This window comes from Oncorhynchus keta, chromosome 25 (assembly GCF_023373465.1).
Source record: "Oncorhynchus keta strain PuntledgeMale-10-30-2019 chromosome 25, Oket_V2, whole genome shotgun sequence".
Classification (NCBI taxonomy): Eukaryota; Metazoa; Chordata; class Actinopteri; order Salmoniformes; family Salmonidae; genus Oncorhynchus; species Oncorhynchus keta.
Genome location: NC_068445.1, coordinates 23586751 through 23612437, shown reverse-complemented (window position 1 = coordinate 23612437; position 25687 = coordinate 23586751). Strand labels below are relative to the sequence as shown.

The following is a 25687-nucleotide window of genomic DNA, read 5'->3' as shown; positions in this document are numbered from 1 at the left end:
CCATCAGAAATGCCTTGAACTGGCGGTGATTCAAACCTTTGGCTCTGATAAAGTTAACTGTGCGCGTGATGATGCTCATTACATGCTCCATTTTCAAGGCTTTACCGCACAACGCTTCCTGGTGTATGATACAATGATAAGCTGTCAGCTCACCTGTCGCGTTTTCCTCTTGCATCTTTTCCGTATCTTCGCCACCAGTCCGCTCCTGTGTCCACACATCGCAGGTGCTCCGTCGGTTGTCAAACCCACGAGTTTTTCCCAAGGCAGCTCCATCTCATTTACACATCTTGACACCTCTTCATACAAATCATGCCCCGTAGTTGTGCCATGCATAGGACGTAAAGCCAAAAACTCCTCTGTCACGCTTAGGCTGGAGTCCACTCCGCGGATGAAAATTGACAACTGGGCAATGTCAGAAATGTCGGTGCTCTCATCCACAGCCAAGGAATATGCAATGAAATCTTTTCCCTTTTTCACAAGCTGCTCTTTTAGATTGATGGACAACTGGTCTACTCTCTCGGCAATGGTGTTTCTGCTCAGACTCACATTTAAAAGAGTTGCCTTTTTTCTGGGCAAACTTCGTCACAAACTTTAATCATGCAGTTTTTGATGAAATCCCCCTCCGTAAATGGCCGGGCTGATTTAGCGATCTCTTCTGCCAAAATAAAACTGGCCTTGACAGCAGCCTGGCCTTGTGATTTGGCTTTTTTGAACAGAGCCTGTCGAGATTTGAGGCCTCGTTTTAATTCCTCTGCCTTTGTAGCCTTTGTTCCATGTCCATATTCTTGTTTTTGTCCGCGTGTTTCGTTTCATAATGTCGTCTCAGATTATACTCTTTCAGTACCGCCACACTTTCTCCACACAGAAGACACACAGGTTTTCCAGCTACCTCCGTGAACAAATACTCCGACTCCCACCTTGTTTGAAACCCCGGTTCTCAGTGTCCACCTTCCGTTTTGCCATTTTTGATGGGTATCTGAAAGTTAATTTTACTGTGATGCTGACAACTGCTGTGCCAATAAATATTGAAATGAAGCAGCCTACTGCTCGGTGCGTCACCGTTGCATTGTGGGAAATGTAGTATTGGTGCGTGTAAAAGATCTGCGGGCTGCCGGCTTGCTGCGGTCTGCGGGCCGGTTCTAATAATAAATCAAGATCATCCCAGGGGCCGTAAAAACCTTCTCGCGGGCCGGATGTAGGGCCTTGACTCTGACATATGTGCTCTAAACTATAGCACTCACTATCTCAATAGAATACCTGATAATTAACCCTATTTCAAGTTTAGGAGTTAGAACCCAGAATCCATCAATATGTACAGTTGAAGTCGGAAGTTTACATACACTTAGGTTGGAGTCATTAAATCTCGTTTTTCAACCACTCCACAAATATCTTGTTAACAAACTATAGTTTTGGCAAACTATGTGCATGACACAGGTAATGACAAAGGTAATTTTATGTGCATGACACAAGTCATTTTTCCAACAATTGTTTACAGACAGATTATTTCACTTCATTTGAGTCAATTGGAGGTGTACCTGTGGATGTATTTCAAGGCCTACCTTCAAACTCAGTGCCTCTTTGCTTGACATCATGGGAAAATCTAAAGAAATCAGCCAAGACCTCAATATAAAAATTGGAGACCTCCACAAGTCTGGTTCATCCTTGGGAGCAATTTCCAAACACCTGAAGGTACCACATTCATCTGTACAAACAATAGTACGCAAGTATAAACACCATGGAACCACGCAGCCGTCAAACCGCTGAGGAAGGAGACACATTCTGTCTCCTAGAAATGAACATACTTTGGTACGAAAAGTGCAAATCAATCCCAGAACAACAGCAAAGGACCTTGTGAAGATGCTGGAGGAAATGAGTACAAAAGTATCTATATCCACAGTAAAACGAGTCCTATATCGACATAACCTGAAAGGCCGCTTAGCCAGGAAGAGCCATTGCTCCAAAACGTCCATTAAAAAAAGCCAGACTACGGTTTGCAACTGCACATGGGGACAAAGATCGTACTTTTTGGAGAAATGTCCTCTGGTCTGATGACACAAAAATAGAACGGTTTGGCCATAATGACCATCATTATGTTTGGAGGAAAAAGGGGGGGCTTGCAAGCCGAAGATCACCATCCCAACCGTGAAGCACGACGGTGACAGCATCATGTTGTGGGGGTGCTTTGCTGCAGGAGGGTCTGGTGCACTTCACAAAATAGATGACATCATAAGGTAGGAAAATTATGTGGATATATTGAAGCAACATCTCAAGACATCAGGCAGGAAGTTAAAGCTTGGTCGCAAATGAGTCTTCCAAATGTACAATGACCCCAAGCATACTTCCAAAGTTGTGACAAAATGGCTTAAGGACAACAGAGTCAAGGTATATGAGTGGCCATCAGAAAGCCCTGACTTAAATCCTATAGAAAATTTGTGGGCGGAACTGGAAAAGTGTGTGCGAGCAAGGAGGCCTACAAACCTGACTCCGTTACAACCAGCTCTGTCAGGAGGAATGGGCCAAAAGTCCCCCAACTTATTGTGGGAAGCTTGTGGAAGAATACCGACACATTTTACCCAAGTTAAACCATTTAAAAGCAATGCTACCAAATACTAATTGGGAATGGGAATGTGACGAAAGAAATAAAAGCTGAAATAAATAATTCTCTCTACTATTATTCTGGCATTTCACATTCTTAAAATAAAGTGGTGATCCTAACTGACCTAAGACAGGGAATTTTTACTTGGATGAAATGTCAGGAATTGTGAAAAACTGAGTTTAAATGTATTTGGCTAAAGTGTATGTTAATTTCTGACTTCAACTGTATATATATTTGAAAAAATATATAAGGGGGATTGGAAGTGATGCAGACAATTACATTGATGGACACTACAATCTGTCTGCAATATTAAAGCTGATCTACCCCCTTTACATTTGTTAAAAATGTTTGGTGTCGACACAATGGTGGTAGGCCTGATCACGTGAGCAAGTCAAACGAGATTATCGTGGACTACAGGAAAAGGAGGGCTGAACATACCCCCATTCACATCAACGTGGTTGTAGTGAAGCGGGTCGAGAGTTTCAAGTTTCTTGAAGTCCACATCACCAACAAACTATCATGTTCCAAGCACACCAAGAAAGTCGTGAAGAGGGCACGGCAATGCCTTCTCCCCCTCAGGAGACGGAACATTTTTGGCATGGGTTCCCAGATCCTCAAAGTTATACAGCTGCAGCATTGAGAGCATCCTGACCAGTTGCATCACCGCCTGGTATGGCAACTGCTCGGCATCCGACCGAAAGGTGCTACAGAGGATAGTGAGTACGGCTCAGTACATAACAGGGGCCAAGCTTCCTGCCATCCAGGACCTATATACTAGGCGGTGTCAGAGGAAAGCCCAACAAATTGTCAAAGACTCCAGTCACACAAGTCATGGACTGTTTTCTCTGCTACCGCACGGCAAGCTTTCCCAGAGCTCCAAGTCTAGGTTCAAAAGGCTCCTTAACAGCTTCTACCCCCCAAGCCATAAGACTGCTGAATAATTAATCAAATGGCCACCTGGACTGTTTGCATTGACACCACTCCCTCTCTAACTTTAAGAATCGAACTTCAGAGCAGCTTACCAATCACTGTACCTGTACAGAGCCCATCTGTAAATAGCACACCCAACTACCTCATCCCTATATTTTTTTATTTTTTTGTTGTTGCTCTTTTGCACCTCAGTATCTCTACTTGCACATCATCATCTGCACATCTATCACTCCAGTGTTAATGCTAAATTGTAATTATTTCGCCTCTATGGCCTATTTATTGCCTTACCTCCATACTCTTACTACATTTGCACACACTGTACATTTACTTTTTATATTGTGTTATTGACTGTATGTTTGTTTATCCCATGTGTAACTCTGTGTTGTTTTTGTCGCACTGCCTTGCTTTATCTTTGTCAAGTCCTGGTCTGTTTCACCTGTCCTTGTGATTGTCTCCACCCCCTCCAGGTGTCGCTTATTTTCCCCAGTGTATTTATCCTTGTGTTTCCTGTCTCTCTGTGCCAGTTCGTCTTGTATGTTCAAGTCAACCAGCGTGTTATTTCCCGTGCTTGTACTTTTCTATTCTCTTTTACTAGTCCTCTCGGTTTTGACCTTTATCTGTTTTTCTGGACTCCATTCCCTCCTGCCTGACCATTCTGCCTGCCCTGACCTCGAGCCTGCCTGACCATGCGGCCTGCCCTGACCTCGAGCCTGCCTGCCATTCTGTACCTCTGGAACTCTGAACTGGTTTTGACCTTTTGCCTGTCCACGACCATTCTCTTTCCTATCCCTTTTGGATTGTTAATAAACATCTTGGTCTCTAACCATCTGCATCTGGGTCTCGCCTTGTGCCATTATAATCTTGGCCAGGTCACAGTTGTAAATGGCCTTCCTAAACTGGCCTACTTGGTTAAATAAAGGTGAAATAAAAAATAAAAGGTTTTTATTGTGTTACTTAAAATTTATATTTTTTTAACTTTAGTTTATTCAGTAAATATTTTCTTAACTAAATATTTGTTAAACTGCGTTGTTGGTTAAGGGCTTGTCAGTAAGCGTTTCACGGTAAGGTCTACACCTGTTGTATTTGGCGCATGGACAAATAGAATTTGATTTGATAAATCCCCTCAAATGCTAACCTCCCCTGTTATTGTAATGGTGAAAGGTTAGCATGTCTTGGAGGTATGATATTTGTGCGTCATCATTATTAACAATTCATTCAGGATTATCCATAATATTGGTAGCATCCACATTAATGTAGAAGTTTTTTAGTAACATTCTATTCTTATTTACAATTAAAGTGACTCCAAAATGACACAATACATTATTTTCCCAAATAATCTGAAACACAAAATAAAATAATCTGAAACACAAAATAAAATAATCTGAAACACAAAATAAAATAATCTGAAACAACCAAAACAAATAGTAAATGTAGAGTCACAAGCTTGATGTCATCATTGGGTTCTAGGAATATGGGACCAAATACTCAACTTTTCACTACTTTGATACACATATAAGTGAATTTGTCCCAATACTTTTGGTACCCTGAAATGAAGGGACTATGTACAGAAAGTGCTATAATTTCTAAATGGTTCACCCGATGTGGATGAAAATACCCTCTAATGAAAGATGACAGTCTGCACTTTAAACTCATATACTCAATACTTTTGGAGCTCACTGTATATAATGATGTGTATGTGAATTTCCACATACTCTCAAAATACTTGTAGACATTCGTTTCATGTCATGAATATTACAGTACAATGGAGTCTACACCTATACTTTGTACACCTTATCTGAAACCTCTCTGTCTTTCTGTCTCTCTGGTAGATTCGATGGGAGAAGAACATCACATTAGGAGAGCCCCCAGGATTCCTCCACTCTTGGTGGTGGTGAGTACAGTACTACGTCTTCCACTCCATTCCCTCACACTCTCATTTATCTTCATCCTCCTCTCTATTACAACTTGTTGTCAATGACTTGTTGTAAATGAGTAAGTAAGTAAATGACTTAGCTGGGCCTTAAAATGAATTCAGTTTTCCTTTTTAGATGTTAATGAGAGGGAAGGGAAAGGTGGGGTGCCTAGTCAGTCTGATTCAGAGAGGTTTCAGGGGGCTGCCTTGTCAGACAGGGGGACCTTGTCCATCCTACTCCTACTCTGAGATCCTCTGTGAATACGGGTCCTGGTAACATTCGGGAAAAATCAGGATGATAACATTAATAATGATAAAGATAATGTTATTTTTGTGTGTTTTTTGCACTTCTGTGTATATAACCTCCCCACCCTCCCTGTGCTACAGTGTGTTCTGGGACCTGTACTGCGCGGCCCCGGAGAGGAGAGAGACATGTGAACATTCTAGTGAGGCAAAGGCCTTCCATGACTATGTGAGTCACCATCAACATTACCTCACCCCGTCCACAATCACAAGCACTGCTGCCCCACACTGGTGCCTACTACTACCCCACACTGGTGCTAACCAGTTCTGCCAGTGTTTTTAAATAGATATACAATGGATAGGAGTTGAGCGGCTGGATGTAGGCTAACTTGTGAAGATGAACTTGATGGAAATACTGTGATGATATGTTCTGTGTTGACTATTTTGATGTGGTGTGTTCAGTAAGTATCTGTTTACTATGTGATGTGATGTGATGTGTTCAGTAAGTATCTGTTTACTATGTGATGTGATGTGTTCAGTAAGTATCTGTTTACAATGTGATGTGATGTGTTCAGTAAGTATCAGTTTACTATGTGATGTGATGTGTTCAGTAAGTATCTGTTTACTATGTGATGTGGTGTGTTCAGTAAGTATCTGTTTACTATGTGATGTGGTGTGTTCAGTAAGTATCTGTTTACTATGTGATGTGGTGTGTTCAGTAAGTATCTGTTTACTATGTGATGTGATGTGTTCAGTAAGTATATGTTTACTATGTGATGTGATGTGTTCAGTAAGTATCTGTTTACTATGTGATGTGATGTGTTCAGTAAGTATCTGTTTACTATGTGATGTGGTGTGTTCAGTAAGTATCTGTTTACTATGTGATGTGATGTGTTCAGTAAGTATCTGTTTACTATGTGATGTGATGTGTTCAGTAAGTATCTGTTTACTATGTGATGTGGTGTGTTCAGTAAGTATCTGTTTACAATGTGATGTGATGTGTTCAGTAAGTATCTGTTTACGATGTGATGTGTTCAGTAAGTATCTGTTTACTATGTGATGTGATGTGTTCAGTAAGTATCTGTTTACTATGTGATGTGGTGTGTTCAGTAAGTATCTGTTTACTATGTGATGTGATGTGTTCAGTAAGTATCTGTTTACTATGTGATGTGATGTGTTCAGTAAGTATCTGTTTACTATGTGATGTGATGTGTTCAGTAAGTATCTGTTTACTATGTGATGTGATGTGTTCAGTAAGTATTTGTTTACTATGTGATGTGGTGTGTTCAGTAAGTATCTGTTTACTATGTGATGTGGTGTGTTCAGTAAGTATCTGTTTACTATGTGATGTGGTGTGTTCAGTAAGTATCTGTTTACTATGTGATGTGGTGTGTTCAGTAAGTATCTGTTTACTATGTGATGTGGTGTGTTCAGTAAGTATCTGTTTACTATGTGATGTGATGTGTTCAGTAAGTATCTGTTTACTATGTGATGTGGTGTGTTCAGTAAGTATCTGTTTACTATGTGATGTGATGTGTTCAGGTAAGTGCTGTCCAGTAACAGTAACAGGGAAAGTCATGTAAGAATATCCAGAGCCTGAGCTCTGTCGCTCTCTCTCTCTGTCTCTCTCTGTCTCTCTCTCTCTCTCTGTCTCTCTCTCTCTGTCTCTCTCTCTCTGTCTCTCTCTCTCTGTCTCTCTCTCTCTCTCTCTCTCTCTCTCTCTCTCTCTCTCTCTCTCTCTCTGTCTCTCTCTCTCTCTCTCTCTGTCTGTCTTTCTCTCTCTGTCTCTCTCTCTCTCTGTCTCTCTCTCTGTCTCTCTGTCTCTCTGTCTCTCTCTCTCTCTGTCTCTCTCTCTCTGTCTCTCTCTCTGTCTCTCTCTCTCTGTCTCTCTCTCTGTCTCTCTCTCTCTGTCTCTCTCTGTCTCTCTCTGTCTCTCTCTCTCTCTCTCTGTCTCTCTCTCTCTCTCTGTCTCTCTCTCTCTCTGTCTCTCTCTCTCTGTCTCTCTCTGTTTCTTTCTTTCTGTCTCTCTCTCTCTCTCTCTCTCTCTCTCTCTCTCTCTCTCTCTCTCTCTCTCTCTCTCTCTCTCTCTCTCTCTCTCTCTCTCTCTCTCTCTCTCTCTCTCTCTCTCTCTCTCTCTCTCTCTCTCTCTCTCTCTCTCTCTCTCTCTCTCTCTCTCTCTCTCTCTCTCTGTCTCTGTCTCTGTCTCTGTCTCTGTCTCTCTCTCTCTCTGTCTCTCTCACTCCAGAGCGAATGGAGTCGGAGGGGTCTCCTGCTTTTTGATGTTGTTGTTCTCTCTCTGTCGCCAGACTGACTCATCAGATTTTGTGTGGCGTGGCTTATTGAGACGCATTGTTGGGAGTGCACAGGTTGTAGCTTTCTGCTTACCCCAGCAGGGTTCTCTTCTCTCTCTGTCTCTCTCACCCCCCCACATACCCCCTCTCACTTTGGGTTTAGCAAATGCAGAGGGGGGAGAGAAAGGAGAGAGAATGGTAGTTGGAGGTGGGGGAATGGTGCACAAGGTGTGAGGTGGAGTGTGTAGAAGAGAGATGTGTGTGCTTGCATGTGTGTGCATGTGTGTGTGAGGTGCAGTGCGGGTGAAGTCAGATGATGCTGCTGATGCTGGTGATGATGATGTGTGTGATGAATAGGCTCCTGGGGAATGAGGCAGCAGCGCTATGATGATGTCTTCCTGGCTCTGGGGAAAGGAGCTGGAGGGCGGCCCAACCTCTGAGCCCTGAGACAGAGAGGGGCCGGGATTGGGGAGTGAGGAATGGAAAGGGAGGGGGAGAGAGAACGAGGTGGGAGTTGGAGAGTGAGGGATGGAACTGGAAAGAGAAGGGGGGAAGGAGTAGGAGAGAGGAGGATGGAAAGGGAGAGAGGGAGAGAGAGAAAGTGAGAAAGAAAGAAAGAAAGAAAGAAAGAAAGAAAGAGAAAGAAAGAAAGAGAGAAAGGAAGGAAGGAGAGGTGGAGCTGGACAGAGGCAGTGTGAATCAGAGGCACAGAGAAAGGAAGGAATGGAAGGAGTCTCACCTTGCTTAGTCCCTGTTCATCCTGCCTCTTCTAAATCGTACTGGTAACAACCCCACTCACAGTTTGACGACTCATACTGAATGTAATTCCACTGCTCTATCTATCAATACATACATTCAGTCTGAGACTGCCATCGTATAAGGCCTTTCTGCTGACGTCAAAGTGAGGGGTGTTGTACAAAACAAGTCATCAGCGATTGGATCGTCTCTAACCAATCAGTATCAAAGCCAATTACTATTTCCAAAACACCACTTTACCCACGTGTGTTCAGTCTCTGGCCCAACCCATCGTTTTCTGGAGCCAATCAGAACGGTTTGAATGTGTTTGCATTCGAGAAGTGGTCGGGGAGGAGATCAAATCCAGACACATCGTGGAGAAGAAACATTAGTGGGCGTGGCATTTGGCCTGAGCGATGTGGATGGGTGTCTGCGTGCCTGTGTGTGTGTATTTGCATGTGAGCTTGAGTGCATGTGCGCGTGTGTGTGGTTGCGTGCGTGCGTGTGGTTGTGTGCGTGCGTGTGGTTGTGTGCGTGCGTGTGGTTGTGTGCGTGTGTGGTTGCGTGGTTGTGTGCGTGCGTGTGGTTGTGTGCGTGCGTGTGGTTGCGTGTGTTTGTGTGCGTGCGTGTGGTTGCGTGTGTGCGTGTGGTTGTGTGCGTGTGTGTGGTTGCGTGCGTGTGTGTGGTTGCGTGCGTGCGTGTGGTTGTGTGCGTGCGTGTGGTTGCGTGCGTGTGTGTGTTTGTGTGCGTGTGTGGTTGCGTGCGTGGTTGTGTGCGTGTGTGTGGTTGCGTGCGTGCGTGTGGTTGTGTGCGTGTGTGTGGTTGCGTGCGTGCGTGTGGTTGAGTGCGTGTGTGTGGTTGCGTGCGTGCGTGTGGTTGTGTGCGTGCGTGTGGTTGTGTGTGTGCGTGTGGTTGTGTGCGTGCGTGTGGTTGTGTGCGCGCGTGTGGTTGTGCGCGTGTGTGGTTGCGGGCGTGCGTGTGGTTGTGTGCGTGCGTGTGGTTGCGTGCGTGCGTGTGGTTGCGTGCGTGTGTGTGGTTGCGTGCGTGCGTGTGGTTGCGTGCGTGCGTGTGGTTGCGTGCGTGCGCGTGGTTGCGTGCGTGCGCGTGGTTGCGTGCGTGCGTGTGGTTGAGTGCGTGTGTGTGGTTGCATGCGTGCGTGTGGTTGTGCGCGTGTGTGTGGTTGTGTGCGTGTGTGGTTGTGTGCGTGCGTGTGGTTGTGTGTGTACGTGTGGTTGCGTGCGTGCGTGTGGTTGTGTGCGTGCGCTGGTGATTGAGTGCGTGCGTGTGGTTGCGTGCGTGTGTGTGGTTGTGTGCGTGCGTGTGGTTGTGCGCGTGTGTGTGGTTGTGTGCGTGCGTGTGGTTGTGCGCGTGTGTGTGGTTGTTTGCGTGTGGTTGTGTGCGTACGTGTGGTTGCGTTCGTGCGTGTGGTTGTGTGCGTGCGCTGGTGATTGAGTGCATGCGTGTGGTTGCGTGCGTGTGTGTGGTTGCGTGCGTGCGTGTGGTTGCGTGCGTGCGTGCGTGCGTGTGGTTGTGTGCGTGCGTGTGGTTTCGTGCGTGCGTATGGTTGCGTGCGTGCGTGTGGTTACGTGCGTGCGCTGGTGATTGAGTGCGTGCGTGTGGTTGCGTGCGTGTGTGTGGTTGTGTGCGTGTGGTTGTGTGCGTGCGTGTGGTTGTGCGCGTGTGTGTGTTTGTGTGCGTGCGTGTGGTTGTGTGCGCACGTGTGGTTTGCGTGCGTGCGTGGTTGTGTGCGTGCGCTAGTGATTGAGTGCGTGCGTGTGGTTGCGTGCGTGTGTGTGGTTGCGTGCGTGCGTGTGGTTGCGTGCGTGCGTGTGGCCACGCGCGTGCGTGTGGTTGTGTGCGTGCGTGTGGTTGTGTGCGTGCGTGTGGTTGTGTGTGTGCGTGTGGTTGCGTGCGTGTGTGGTTGTGTGCGTACGTGTGGTTGTGTGCGTGCGTGTGGTTGCGTGCGTGCGTGGTTGTGTGGTTGTGTGCGTGCGTGTGGTTGTGTGCGTGCGTGTGGTTGTGTGCGCGTGTGGTTGTGTGCGTGCGCTGGTGATTGAGTGCGTGCGTGGTTGTGTGCGTGCGTGGTTGTGCGCGTGTGGTTGTGTGCATGCGTGGTTGTGCGCGTGCGTGGTTGTGTGCATGCGTGTGGTTGTGTGCGTTGCGTGCGTGCGTGTGATTGCGTGCGTGCGTGTGGTTGTGTGCGTGCGTGGTGGTTGTGTGCGCGTGTGTGGTTGCATGCGTGCTTGTGGTTGTGTGCGTGCGCGTGGTTGTGTGCGTGCGTGTGGTTGTGTGCGTGCGTGTGGTTGTGTGCGTGTGTGGTTGCGTGCGTGCGTGTGGTGCGTGCGTGTGGTTGTGTGCGTGCGTGGTTGTGTGTGTGCGTGGTTGTGTGCGTGCGTGTGGTTGCGTGCGTGCGTGTGATTGCGTGCGTGCGTGTGGTTGTGTGCGTGCGTGTGGTTGAGTGCGTGTGTGTGGTTGCATGCGTGCTTGTGGTTGTGTGCGTGCGCGTGGTTGTGTGCGTGCGTGTGGTTGTGTGCGTGCGTGTGGTTGTGTGCGTGTGTGTGGTTGCGTGCGTGCGTGTGGTTGCGTGCGTGTGGTTGCGTGCGTGCGTGTGGTTGTGTGCGTGCGTGTGGTTGTGTGCGTGCGTGTGGTTGTGTGTGTGCGTGTGGTTGTGTGCGTGAGTGTGGTTGTGTGCGTGCGCTGGTGATTGAGTGCGTGCGTGTGGTTGTGTGCGTGTGTGTGGTCGTGTGCGTGCGTGTGGTTGTGTGTGTGCGTGTGGTTGTGTGCGTGCGGGTGGTTGTGCGCGTGTGTGTGGTTGCGTGCGTGCGTGTGGTTGTGTGCGTGCGTGTGGTTGTGCGCGTGTGTGTGGTGTGGTTGTGCGTGTGGTTGTGTGCGTGTGGTTGTGTGCGTGCGTGGTTGCGTGCGTGCGTGTGGTGCGTGCGTGCGTGTGGTTGTGTGCGTGCGTGTGGTTGTGTGCGTGAGTGTGGTTGCGTGCGTGCGTGTGGTTGTGTGCGTGCGCTGGTGATTGAGTGCGTGCGTGTGGTTGTGTGCGTGAGTGTGGTTGCGTGCGTGCGTGGTGTGTGCGTGCGCTGGTGATTGTGTGCGTGCGTGTGGTTGTGTGCGTGAGTGTGGTTGCGTGCGTGCGTGTGGTTGTGTGCGTGCGCTGGTGATTGTGTGCGTGCGTGTGGTTGTGTGCGTGAGTGTGGTGATTGAGTGCGTGCGCTGGTGATTGAGTGCGTGCGTGTGGTTGCGTGCGTGTGTGTGGTTGTGTGCGTGTGGTTGTGTGCGTGCGTGTGGTTGTGCGCGTGTGTGTTTGTGTGCGTGCGTGTGGTTGTGTGCGTACGTGTGGTTGCGTGCGTGCGTGTGGTTGTGTGCGTGCGCTAGTGATTGAGTGCGTGCGTGTGGTTGCGTGCGTGTGTGGTTGCGTGCGTGCGTGTGGTTGCGTGCGTGCGTGTGGTTGCGCGCGTGCGTGTGGTTGTGTGCGTGCGTGTGGTTGTGTGCGTGCGTGGTTGTGTGTGTGCGTGTGGTTGCGTGCGTGCGTGTGGTTGTGTGCGTGCGTGTGGTTGTGTGCGTGCGTGTGGTTGCGTGCGTGCGTGTGGTTGTGTGGTTGTGTGCGTGTGTGTGGTTGTGTGCGTGCGTGTGGTTGTGTGCGTGCGCTGGTGATTGAGTGCGTGCGTGTGGTTGTGTGCGTGCGTGTGGTTGTGCGCGTGTGTGTGGTTGTGTGCATGCGTGTGGTTGTGCGCGTGGTTGTGTGGTTGTGTGCGTGCGTGTGGTTGTGTGCGTGCGTGTGGTTGTGCGCGTGGTTGTGTGGTTGTGTGCGTGTGTGTGGTTGTGTGCATGCGTGTGGTTGTGCGCGTGGTTGTGTGGTTGTGTGCATGCGTGTGGTTGTGCGCGTGGTGTGTGGTTGTGTGCGTGTGTGTGGTTGTGTGCATGCGTGTGGTTGTGCGCGTGGTTGTGTGGTTGTGTGCGTGCGTGTGGTTGTGCGCGTGGTTGTGTGGTTGTGTGCGTGCGTGTGGTTGTGCGTGTGGTTGTGTGGTTGTGTGCGTGCGTGTGGTTGTGTGCGTGCGTGTGGTTGTGTGCGTGCGCTGGTGATTGAGTGCGTGCGTGTGGTTGTGTGCGTGCGTGTGGTTGTGCGCGTGTGTGTGGTTGTGTGCATGCGTGTGGTTGTGCGCGTGCGTGTGGTTGTGTGCATGCGTGTGGTTGTGTGCGTGCGTGTGGTTGCGTGCGTGCGTGTGATTGCGTGCGTGCGTGTGGTTGTGTGCGTGCGTGTGGTTGTGTGCGTGTGTGTGGTTGCATGCGTGCTTGTGGTTGTGTGCGACGCGAACAATTTTGTGTGCGTGCGTGTTGTGTGCGTGTGTGTGGTTGTGTGCGTGTGTGGTTGCGTGCGTGCGTGTGGTTGCGTGCGTGTGGTTGTGTGCGTGCGTGTGGTTGTGTGTGTGCGTGTGGTTGTGTGCGTGCGTGTGGTTGCGTGCGTGCGTGTGATTGCGTGCATGCGTGTGGTTGTGTGCGTGCGTGGTTGAGTGCGTGTGTGGTTGCATGCGTGCTTGTGGTTGTGTGCGTGCGCGTGGTTGTGTGCGTGCGTGTGGTTGTGTGCGTGCGTGTGGTTGTGTGCGTGTGTGTGGTTGCGTGCGTGCGTGTGGTTGCGTGCGTGTGGTTGCGTGCGTGCGTGTGGTTGTGTGCGTGCGTGTGGTTGTGTGCGTGCGTGTGGTTGTGTGTGCGTGGTTGTGTGCGTGTGTGTGGTTGTGTGCGTGCGCTGGTGATTGAGTGCGTGCGTGTGGTTGTGTGCGTGTGTGTGGTCGTGTGCGTGCGTGTGGTTGTGTGTGTGCGTGTGGTTGTGTGCGTGCGGGTGGTTGTGTGCGTGTGTGTGGTTGCGTGCGTGCGTGTGGTTGTGTGCGTGCGTGTGGTTGTGCGCGTGTGTGTGGTTGCGTGCGTGTGGTTGTGTGCGTGTGTGTGGTTGTGTGCGTGCGTGTGGTTGCGTGCGTGCGTGTGGTTGCGTGCGTGCGTGTGGTTGTGTGCGTGCGTGTGGTTGTGTGCGTGAGTGTGGTTGCGTGCGTGCGTGTGGTTGTGTGCGTGCGCTGGTGATTGAGTGCGTGCGTGTGGTTGTGTGCGTGAGTGTGGTTGCGTGCGTGCGTGTAGTTGTGTGCGTGCGCTGGTGATTGTGTGCGTGCGTGTGGTTGTGTGCGTGAGTGTGGTTGCGTGCGTGCGTGTGGTTGTGTGCGTGCGCTGGTGATTGTGTGCGTGCGTGTGGTTGTGTGCGTGAGTGTGGTGATTGAGTGCGTGCGCTGGTGATTGAGTGCGTGCGCTGGTGATTGAGTGCGTGCTCTGGTGATTGAGTGCGTGCGTGTGGTTGTGCGCGTGCGCTGGTGATTGAGTGCGTGTTCTGGTGATTGAGTGCGTGCGCTGTTGATTGAGTGCGTGCGTGTGGTTGTGTGCGTGCGCTGGTGATTGAGTGCGTGCGCTGGTGATTGAGTGCGTGCGCTGGTGATTGAGTGCGTGCGTGTGGTTGTGTGCGTGCGTGTGGTTGTGTGCGTGCGCTGGTGATTGAGTGCGTGCGCTGGTGATTGAGTGCGTGCGCTGGTGATTGAGTGCGTGCGCTGGTGATTGAGTGCGTGCGTGTGGTTGTGTGCGTGCGTGTGGTTGTGTGCGTGCGCTGGTGATTGAGTGCGTGCGCTGGTGATTGAGTGCGTGCTCTGGTGATTGAGTGCATGCGTGTGGTTGTGCGCGTGCGCTGGTGATTGAGTGCGTGCTCTGGTGATTGAGTGCGTGCGCTGTTGATTGAGTGCGTGCGTGTGGTTGTGTGCGTGCGCTGGTGATTGAGTGTGCACGTTTATGTATAAACATTATGTGTCTGACTTTAGCCAGTATTCCAGGAACACCAGATGAAAGTGAAGGATGAAAAGAGTGATGAATGAAGTGAAGAGTCCTGCTGTATTGATTTCCATCTTCAGCCTGGGCTTTTCAGCCAGGGAAACAGCGTTTACAGTTCTGCTAAGTGCTTTTTCAATTGCTTTCTCCATGCTAAATGAGCAAATTCCATTTGAGGAGGGAAGTGGAATCATCAAAACAAGCTATGTTTACATTATTTTCCGTTGCAAATTGACCAATTAGAAACTAAGTCACATAATATTATTTTCTGTCTAAGACTTCGATCCATGGAGGTCAATGAGATTGTTCCTGACGCTGTTATGAGAGGTTGGAAGGTAGCAGAGAAGAGGGATGGCTCTCACTATCATGTGGGAACGTCTTCACAAGGCACCACTCATCGAGCTGATTTATAGACATTTCTTATCATGTTAATCCCCTTTTTGAGACAACAGTCTGTTGTTGTTCTGCCTTCTTGATATCACACTCTCTCATTTATTTGGGATCACATGGAGTTGAACACAAACACGAGCAAATGAATCAGGGTGGAAAGAGTCATGCCAGCATGAAATTACTTGTAAGACCTATGAAAGCAACTCAAGCATGTTAACAAATCTAATATAAAAAACAGACATTTAAACACTCTGGTTTCTTATTAAAGAATTCCACATTTTACAAAGGGGGTGTGCGTGTGCATGTGGTAGTCTACGGTAGAGAGGCTGTACACTGAGTGTACAAAACATTAGGAACACCTGCTCTTTCCATGATATAGACTGACCAGGTGAATCCAGGTGAAAGCTATGATCCCTTATTGATGTCACTTGTTAAATACACTTCAATCAGTGTAGATGAAGGGGAGGAGACGAGTTAAAGAAGGATTTTTAAGCCTTGAGACAATTGAGACATGGATTGTGTATGTGTGTCATTCAGAGATGAATGGGCAAGACAAAAGATTTAAGTGCCTTTAAACAGGGTATGGTAGTAGGTGCCAGGCACCGGTTTGTGTCTACAACGCTGCTGGCTTTTTCACTCTCAACAGTTTCCCACAACTGTGGGAAGCATTGGAGTCAACATGGGCCAGCATCCCTGTGGAACGCTTTCGACACCTTGTAGAGTCCATGCCCCGGCAAATTGAAGCTGTTCTGAGGGCAACAAGGGAGGTGCAACTCAATATTAGGAAGGTGTTCCTAATGTTTGGAATACTTAATGTCTGTGTACAGAATACAGTGTTCCATAGCTGTTTGTTGCTAACATGTTGTGCAATTGTGACCCTAACTGTATGTATAAATGTGTTGCTCTATTTGTGTGTGTGTGTGTGTGTGTGTGTGTGTGTGTGTGTGTGTGTGCGTGCGTGCGTGCGTGCGTGCGTGCGTGCGTGCGTGCGTGCGTGCGTGTGTGTGCGCGTCTGAATGGGGTGTTTATCTACCATAAAAGGCTGTTTCTCAGCCAGACAAGAACAAGTGCCAATCAGGCTGCAACGCGAAGTTATGCGCTGCGGTGCAGTGGGGAGCCTGCCTGTGGTATCACTGAGAGAGGGGAGGATGTCAGCTCTGACACTATGCTCTTAGGGGGAGAGCAGATCAAGCACAAGGCTAGCTCCTCAGACGAACCGATCTCTCTGGAAGTACAAGATCTCTCACACATACAGTTGAAGTCGGAAGTTTACATACACCTTAGCCAAATACATTTAAAATCAGTTTTTCACTATTCCTGACATTTAAAGTACAAATTCCCTGCCCTCGGTCAGTTAGGATCACCACTTGATTTTAAGAATGTGAAATGTCAGAATAATAGTAGAGAGAATTATTTATTTCAGCTTGTATTTCTTTCATCACATTCCCAGTGGGTCAGAAGTTTACATACACTCAAATAGTATTTGGTAGCATTGCCTTTATATTGTTTAACTTGGGTCAAATGTTTCGGGTAGCCTTCCACAAGCTTCCCACAATAAGTTGGGTGAATTTTCGCCCATTCCTCCTGACAGACCTGGTGTAACTGAGTCAGGTTTTGTAGGCCTCCTTGCTCGCACACGCCTTTTCAGTTCTGCCCACCAATTGTCTATAGGATTGAGGGCTTTGTGATGGCCACTCCAATACCTTGACTTTGTTGTTCTTCAGCCATTTTGCCACAACTTTGGAAGTATGCTTGGGGTCATTGTCCATTTGGAAGACCCATTTGCAACCAAGCTTTAACTTCCTGACTGAGATGTTTCTTCAATATATCTACATAATTTTCCTCCCTCATGATGCCATCTATTTTGTGAAGTGCACCTTTCCTTCCTGCAGCAAAGCACCCCACAACATGATGCTGCCACCGCTGTGCTTCACGGTTGGGATGGTGTTCTTTGGCTTGCAAGTCTCCCCCTTTTTCCTCCAAACATAATGATTGTCATTATGGCCAAACAGCTCTATTTTTGTTTCATCAAACCAGAGGACATTTCTCCAAAAGTATGATATTTGTCCCCAAAACGTAGTCTGGCTTTTTAATGGCAGTTTTGGAGCAGTGGCTTCTTCCTTGCTGAGCGGCCTTTCAGGTCATGTCGATATAGGACTCGTTTTACTGTGGATATAGATACTTTTGTACCTGTTTCCTCCAGCATCTTCACAAGGTCCTTTGCTGTTGTTCTGGGATTGATTTGCACTTTTCGCACCAAAGTGCGTTTATCTCTAGGAGACCGAACACGTCTCCTTCCTGAGCAGTATGACAGCTGCGTGGTCCCATGGTGTTTATACTTGCAAACTATTGTTTGTACAGATGAATGTGGTACTTCAGGCGTTTGGAAATTGCTCCCAAGGATGAACCGGACTTGTGGAGGTCTAAAAAAAACATTTCTGAGGTCTTGGCTGATTTCTTTTGATTTTCCCATGATGTCAAGCAAAGAGGCACAGTGTTTGAAGGTAGGCCTTGAAATACAACCACAGGTACACCTCCAATTGACTCAAATGATGTCAATTACCCTATCCGAAGCTTCTAAAGCCATAACATCGTTTTCTGGAATTTTCCAAGCTGTTTAAAGGCACAGTCAACTGTATGTAAAGTGTATGTAAAGTTTTGACCCACTGGAATTGTGATACAGTCAATTATAAGTGAAATAATCTGTCTGTGAACAATTGTGAATGACTTGTGTCATGCACAAAGTAGATGTCCTAACCAACGTGCCAAAACTACAGTTTGTTAACAATACATTTGTGGAGTGCTTGAAAAACTAGTTTTAATGACTCCAACCTAAGTGTATGTAAACTTCCGACTTCAACTGTACACACTCATTTACTCATGCTCAGACACGTACATACACACATGCATATTCAATCAACTCCATACTTCTATCCCCCTTTCTCTCGACTCACCCCCCACACACACACACAAACACAGACACACACACACACACACACACACACACACACAGAGGCAGGTATGTTTTTTTGGGCCTCTGGCAGGGATCCAGGGACAGTAGGGTGTGGTAGCTGAACACAAGTGTTTGGTCTGCTCTGTTTAACTGAAAACACCCTAGTCCTGATATGACCCTGTCCTTTACACACCCACACACACACACGCACACACACACACACACACACACACATACACACACACACTCACTCACCCAATGAGGGCGTGCGTGCGCATGCGCATATGTATGTGTGTGTGTGGTCCTCTTTGGCCCTAAAGCTGGCTGTTTACCTGCCTGTTAGTACAAGCCTACCAGAGTGCATTTCTGTGGCTTTGATGACCTCATCACCTTATTACATTCTCCCATCATGACATCACAGGGTACTTACCAGGACACAATGTACTTAGAAAGAGCAAACACACATATATATATACTCACACCTTTCACATACACACTGCATACACACACATCACATACTGTGTATACGGTATACATACATCTAAAGATGTTCCGTTTGTAAACAATTCATTGTCTTCCATGATTGCCTGTCAGCATTGAAGTGATTTTTCATCTATTTGTCTGGGCAGGATACATGTGTGCTTGTGTGTTAACTTTTTGTATATGTATATCACATAAACACATTATAGGGACAGACTTTCTTGGATCTCCTGGCTCAGAGTACATTGGACCAGTGGGGATGGAGGAGATGGTGGAGTGGGGGTTCGGAGGGACCCCCAGTCTGTTTCCAGGGCAACAGAGCCCTTCTTCACTCCCATATTCTCCTGTTTTTAAACCAAACTGAGGAGCAGTGTTGGGGGTGACTCATAGCAGCATCATCACCATGGAGATGTGAAGAGAGAGGGAAAAGGGAGAGAACGTGAGATAGAAGAGGGAGCGATGGCGAGAGAGAGAAGAGGGAGAGAGAAGAGGGAGCGATGGCGAGAGAGAGAAGAGGGAGAGAGAAGAGGGAGCGATGGTGAGAGAGAGAAGAGGGAGCGATGGCGAGAGAGAGAAGAGGGAGAGAGAAGAGGGAGCGATGGCGAGAGAGAGAAGAGTGAGAGAGAAGAGGGAGCGATGGTGAGAGAGAAGAGGGAGCGATGGCGAGAGAGAGAAGAGGGAGAGAGAAGAGGGAGCGATGGCGAGAGAGAGAAGAGGGAGAGAGAAGAGGGAGCGATGGTGAGAGAGAGAAGAGGGAGCGATGGCGAGAGAGAGAAGAGGGAGAGAGAAGAGGGAGCGATGGCGAGAGAGAGAAGAGGGAGAGAGAAGTAGACAGAGGGAGTTTTCATGCGAGCAGATATGGAGATGTTTTTACTAGTTTAGTAAAAATGCAAATGAGAATGTGATTGTCATGCTAACGTTGAGAGTAGTTCACAGACCATAGCAGAGATGTTACCTGAAGACCTGATCCGTTTACCACTGTCTACTACTTTATGAATTTCATATAATGTTAAACACTAACTTCTCCCTACAGTAACTAATCAACTCTGCTCATGTATTGTTTTCTCTCGGTCTGCCTTTCACCCTCTCAACAGACAGACACTTTTAAGCTGCGTCTTCAGATAAACCACAACCTCTATTTCCCCTCCCCCTTGCACTCTCTGTCTCTCTCTCTCTCTCTGTCTCTCATTCTCTTGCTCTCTCTCTCTCTCTCTCTCTCTCTCTCTCTCTCTCTCTCTCTCTCTCTCTCTCTCTCTCTCTCTCTCACGCTCTCTCTCGCTCACTCTCTCTCTCTCTCTCTCTCTCTCTCTCTCTCTCTCTCTCTCTCTCTCTCTCTCTCTCTCTCTCACGCTCTCTCACGTTCTCTCTCGCTCACTCTCTCTGTCTCTCTCTCTCTCCCTCTTCCTTATAGTTTCCCTAATTTAACCCTCTCTCTCTTTGTCTCTTTTCCTAACACTTTATCTCCTCTCTCTCTTTAACTCCTCTCACTCTCTCTTCTCCTTTTCTCCCTCCTCTCTCCCTCTCCCTCTGTGGTCTGTTTCACTATCATGCCTGAAGTCTAGTAGTCTCCAGGAGTGTATTTTCCACTACCATGTCATGCTGGGTCATGTCACATGTGTGTTTGGACATGTCGGGGAGGTGTGTGTGCTCAGAAGCTCAGGAGAGGGTTAGGGTGAGAGGGAGGGCAGGGTGGAAGATAGGGCAGAGGTGGGCTGGGGTGAGAGGGAGGGCAGGGTGGAGGACAGCCCAGAGGTGGGCTGGGGTGAGAGGGAGGGCAGGGTGGAGGACAGGCCAGAGGTGGGCTGGGGTGAGAGGGAGGGCAGGGCGGAAGACAGGGCAGAGGTGGGCTGGGGTGAGAGGGAGGGCAGGGTGGAGGACAGCCCAGAGGTGGGCTGGGGTGAGAGGGAGGGCAGGGTGGAGGACAGGCCAGAGGTGGGCTGGGGTGAGAGGGAGGGCAGGGTGGAAGACAGGGCGGAAGACAGGGCAGAGGTTTGGCTGGGGTGAGAGGGAGGGCAGGGCGGAAGACAGGGCAGAGGTGGGCTGGGGTGAGAGGGAGGGCAGGGTGGAGGACAGCCCAGAGGTGGGCTGGGGTGAGAGGGAGGGCAGGGTGGAGGACAGGCCAGAGGTGGGCTGGGGTGAGAGGGAGGGCAGGGTGGAAGACAGGGCAGAGATGGGCTGGGGTGAGAGGGAGGGCAGGGTGGAAGACAGGGCAGAGGTGGGCTGGGGTGAGAGGGAGGACAGGGTGGAGGACAGGGCAGAGGTGGGCTGGGGTGAGAGGGAGGGCAGGGTGGAAGACAGGGCAGAGAAAGGCTGGGGTGAGATGGAGGGCAGGCTGGAGGACAGGGCAGAGAAAGGCTGGGGTGAGAGGGAGGGCAGGGTGGAAGACAGGGCAGAGAAAGGCTGGGGTGAGAGGGAGGGCAGAGTGGAAGACAGGGCGGAAGACAGGGCAGAGGTGGGCTGGGGTGAGAGGGAGGGCAGGGTGGAAGACAGGGCAGAGATGGGCTGGGGTGAGAGGGAGGGCAGGGCGGAAGACAGGGCAGAGGTGGGCTGGGGTGAGAGGGAGGGCAGGGTGGAGGACAGCCCAGAGGTGGGCTGGGGTGAGAGGGAGGGCAGGGTGGAGGACAGGCCAGAGGTGGGCTGGGGTGAGAGGGAGGGCAGGGTGGAAGACAGGGCAGAGATGGGCTGGGGTGAGAGGGAGGGCAGGGTGGAGGACAGGCCAGAGATGGGCTGGGGTGAGAGGGAGGGCAGGGTGGAGGACAGGCCGGAGATGGGCTGGGGTGAGAGGGAGGGCAGGGTGGAGGACAGGGCGGAAGACAGGGCAGAGGTGGGCTGGGGTGAGAGGGAGGGCAGGGTGGAAGACAGGGCGGAAGACAGGGCAGAGGTGGGCTGGGGTGAGAGGGAGGGCAGGGTGGAAGACAGGGCAGAGGTGGGCTGGGGTGAGAGGGAGGGCAGAGTGGAAGACAGGGCGGAAGACAGGGCAGAGGTGGGCTGGGGTGAGAGGGAGGGCAGGGTGGAGGACAGCCCAGAGGTGGGCTGGGGTGAGAGGGAGGGCAGGGTGGAAGACAGGGCAGAGATGGGCTGGGGTGAGAGGGAGGGCAGGGTGGAGGACAGGCCAGAGATGGGCTGGGGTGAGAGGGAGGGCAGGGTGGAGGACAGGCCAGAGATGGGCTGGGGTGAGAGGGAGGGCAGGGTGGAGGACAGGCCAGAGATGGGCTGGGGTGAGAGGGAGGGCAGGGTGGAAGACAGGGCAGAGATGGGCTGGGGTGAGAGGGAGGGCAGGGTGGAAGACAGGGCAGAGATGGGCTGGGGTGAGAGGGAGGGCAGGGTGGAGGACAGGCCAGAGATGGGCTGGGGTGAGAGGGAGGGCAGGGTGGAAGACAGGGCAGAGATGGGCTGGGGTGAGAGGGAGGGCAGGGTGGAGGACAGGCCAGAGATGGGCTGGGGTGAGAGGGAGGGCAGGGTGGAGGACAGGCCGGAGATGGGCTGGGGTGAGAGGGAGGGCAGGGTGGAGGACAGGGCGGAAGACAGGGCAGAGGTGGGCTGGGGTGAGAGGGAGGGCAGGGTGGAAGACAGGGCGGAAGACAGGGCAGAGGTGGGCTGGGGTGAGAGGGAGGGCAGGGTGGAAGACAGGGCAGAGATGGGCTGGGGTGAGAGGGAGGGCAGGGCGGAAGACAGGCCAGAGGTGGGCTGGGGTGAGAGGGAGGGCAGGGTGGAGGACAGCCCAGAGGTGGGCTGGGGTGAGAGGGAGGGCAGGGTGGAGGACAGGCCAGAGGTGGGCTGGGGTGAGAGGGAGGGCAGGGTGGAAGACAGGGCAGAGATGGGCTGGGGTGAGAGGAGGGCAGGGTGGAGGACAGGCCAGAGATGGGCTGGGGTGAGAGGGAGGGCAGGGTGGAGGACAGGCCGGAGATGGGCTGGGGTGAGAGGGAGGGCAGGGTGGAGGACAGGCCAGAGATGGGCTGGGGTGAGAGGGAGGGCAGGGTGGAAGACAGGGCAGAGATGGGCTGGGGTGAGAGGGAGGGCAGGGTGGAAGACAGGGCAGAGATGGGCTGGGGTGAGAGGGAGGGCAGGGTGGAGGACAGGCCAGAGATGGGCTGGGGTGAGAGGGAGGGCAGGGTGGAAGACAGGGCAGAGATGGGCTGGGGTGAGAGGGAGGGCAGGGTGGAAGACAGGGCAGAGGTGGGCTGGGGTGAGAGGGAGGACAGGGTGGAGGACAGGGCAGAGGTGGGCTGGGGTGAGAGGGAGGGCAGGGTGGAAGACAGGGCAGAGAAAGGCTGGGGTGAGAGGGAGGGCAGGGTGGAGGACAGGGCAGAGAAAGGCTGGGGTGAGAGGGAGGGCAGGGTGGAAGACAGGGCAGAGAAAGGCTGGGGTGAGAGGGAGGGCAGGGTGGAGGACAGGCCGGAGATGGGCTGGGGTGAGAGGGAGGGCAGGGTGGAAGACAGGGCAGAGATGGGCTGCGGTGAGAGGGAGGACAGGGTGGAGGACAGGGCAGAGATGGGCTGGGGTGAGAGGGAGGGCAGGGTGGAAGACAGGGCAGAGATTGGCTGCGGTGAGAGGGAGGGCAGGGTGGAAGACAGGCGCAGATGGGCTGGGGTGAGAGGGAGGGCAGGGTGGAGGACAGGCCAGAGATGGGCTGGGGTGAGAGGGAGGGCAGGGTGGAAGACAGGGCAGAGAAAGGCTGGGGTGAGAGGGAGGGCAGGGTGGAAGACAGGGCAGAGAAAGGCTGGGGTGAGAGGGAGGGCAGGGTGGAGGACAGGGCAGAGGTGGGCTGGGGTGAGAGGGAGGGCAGGGTGGAGGACAGGGCAGAGGTGGGCTGGGGTGAGAGGGAGGGCAGGGTGGAAGACAGGGCAGAGATGGGCTGGGGTGAGAGGGAGGGCAGGGTGGAAGACAGGGCAGAGATGGGCTGGGGTGAGAGGGAAAGCAGGGTGGAGGACAGGGCAGAGGTGGGCTGGGGTGAGAGGGAGGGCAGGGTGGAAGACGGGCAGAGGTGGGCTGCGGTGAGAGGGAGGGCAGGGTGGAAGACGGGCAGAGGTGGGCTGGGGTGAGAGGGAGGGCAGGGTGGAGGACAGGGCAGAGGTGGGCTGGGGTGAGAGGGAGGGCAGGGTGGAAGACGGGCAGAGGTGGGCTGCGGTGAGAGGGAGGGCAGGGTGGAAGACGGGCAGAGATGGGCTGGGGTGAGAGGGAGGGCAGGGTGGAGGACAGGGCAGAGGTGGGCTGGGGTGAGAGGGAGGGCAGGGTGGAAGACGGGCAGAGATGGGCTGGGGTGAGAGGGAGGGCAGGGTGGAAGACGGGCAGAGATGGGCTGGGGTGAGAGGGAGGACAGGGTGGAGGACAGGGCAGAGGTGGGCTGGGGTGAGAGGGAGGGCAGGGTGGAGGACAGGGCAGAGATGGGCTGGGGTGAGAGGGAGGGCAGGGTGGAGGACAGGCCAGAGATGGGCTGGGGTGAGAGGGAGGGCAGGGTGGAAGACAGGGCAGAGATGGGCTGGGGTGAGAGGGAGGGCAGGGTGGAAGACAGGGCAGAGATGGGCTGGGGTGAGAGGGAGGGCAGGGTGGAGGACAGGCCAGAGATGGGCTGGGGTGAGAGGGAGGGCAGGGTGGAAGACAGGGCAGAGATGGGCTGGGGTGAGAGGGAGGGCAGGGTGGAAGACAGGGCAGAGGTGGGCTGGGGTGAGAGGGAGGACAGGGTGGAGGACAGGGCAGAGATGGGCTGGGGTGAGAGGGAGGGCAGGGTGGAAGACAGGGCAGAGATGGGCTGGGGTGAGAGGGAGGGCAGGGTGGAAGACAGGGCAGAGATGGGCTGGGGTGAGAGGGAGGGCAGGGTGGAGGACAGGCCAGAGATGGGCTGGGGTGAGAGGGAGGGCAGGGTGGAAGACAGGGCAGAGATGGGCTGGGGTGAGAGGGGAGGGCAGGGTGGAAGACAGGGCAGAGGTGGGCTGGGGTGAGAGGGGAGGACAGGGTGGAGGACAGGGCAGAGGTGGGCTGGGGTGAGAGGGAGGGCAGGGTGAGACAGGGCAGAGAGAAGGCTGGGGTGAGAGGGAGGGCAGGATGGAGGACAGGGCAGAGAAAGGCTGGGGTGAGAGGAGGGAGGGCAGGGTGGAAGACAGGGCAGAGAAAGGCTGGGGTGAGAGGGAGGGCAGGGTGGAGGACAGGGCAGAGATGGGCTGGGGTGAGAGGGAGGGCAGGGTGGAAGACAGGGCAGAGATGGGCTGCGGTGAGAGGGAGGGCAGGGTGGAGGACAGGGCAGAGATGGGCTGGGGTGAGAGGGAGGGCAGGGTGGAAGACAGGGCAGAGATGGGCTGCGGTGAGAGGGAGGGCAGGGTGGAAGACAGGGCAGAGATGGGCTGGGGTGAGGTGGGCTGGGGTGGAGGAGGGCAGGGTGGAGGACAGGCCAGAGATGGGCTGGGGTGAGAGGGAGGGCAGGGTGGAAGACAGGGCAGAGAAAGGCTGGGGTGAGAGGGAGGGCAGGGTGGAAGACAGGGCAGAGAAAGGCTGGGGTGAGAGGGAGGGCAGGGTGGAGGACAGGGCAGAGGTGGGCTGGGGTGAGAGGGAGGGCAGGGTGGAGGACAGGGCAGAGGTGGGCTGGGGTGAGAGGGAGGGCAGGGTGGAAGACAGGGCAGAGATGGGCTGGGGTGAGAGGGAGGGCAGGGTGGAAGACAGGGCAGAGATGGGCTGGGGTGAGAGGGAGGGCAGGGTGGAAGACGGGCAGAGATGGGCTGGGGTGAGAGGGAGGGCAGAGGTGGGCTGGGGTGAGAGGGAGGGCAGGGTGGAAGACGGGCAGAGATGGGCTGGGGTGAGAGGGAGGGCAGGGTGGAAGACGGGCAGAGATGGGCTGGGGTGAGAGGGAGGACAGGGTGGAGGACAGGGCAGAGGTGGGCTGGGGTGAGAGGGAGGGCAGGGTGGAGGACAGGGCAGAGATGGGCTGGGGTGAGAGGGAGGGCAGGGTGGAAGACGGGCAGAGAGATGGGCTGGGGTGAGAGGGAGGGCAGGGTGGAAGACGGGCAGAGGTGGGCTGGGGTGAGAGGGAGGGCAGGGTGGAGGACAGGGCAGAGGTGGGCTGGGGTGAGAGGGAGGGCAGGGTGGAGGACAAGGGAAGAGGTGGGGTGAGGGCAGGGACAGAGGTATCCGGAAGGGCGTCCCTCTTGGCATGGGGGGTGTCAGTGGCACGTTGTCTCCCAAAGTAAGCCCAGAGTTTGTGGTGGTGTCATACAGCCATATCTCACCCGTGTCCCAGTCCTAGTCCCTATAGTGGGGCCATCTGACAGATATTGGGCACGTTCCTCTGCCCATGCCCAGGTGTT

At 52.4% G+C, this 25687-nt stretch overlaps 1 protein-coding gene across 1 annotated transcript in view; it reads left to right on the top strand.

The window, feature by feature from the left end:
* Nucleotides 1–25687, top strand: part of LOC118357870 (single-stranded DNA-binding protein 2) — a 141898-nt gene that overhangs the window by 67036 nt on the left and 49175 nt on the right. The window contains exons 3-4 of the mRNA XM_052478974.1: nucleotides 5356–5417; nucleotides 5826–5910. Of these exons, the coding sequence (XP_052334934.1) occupies nucleotides 5356–5417; nucleotides 5826–5910 (147 nt within the window). The remainder of the gene's footprint in view (nucleotides 1–5355; nucleotides 5418–5825; nucleotides 5911–25687) is intronic.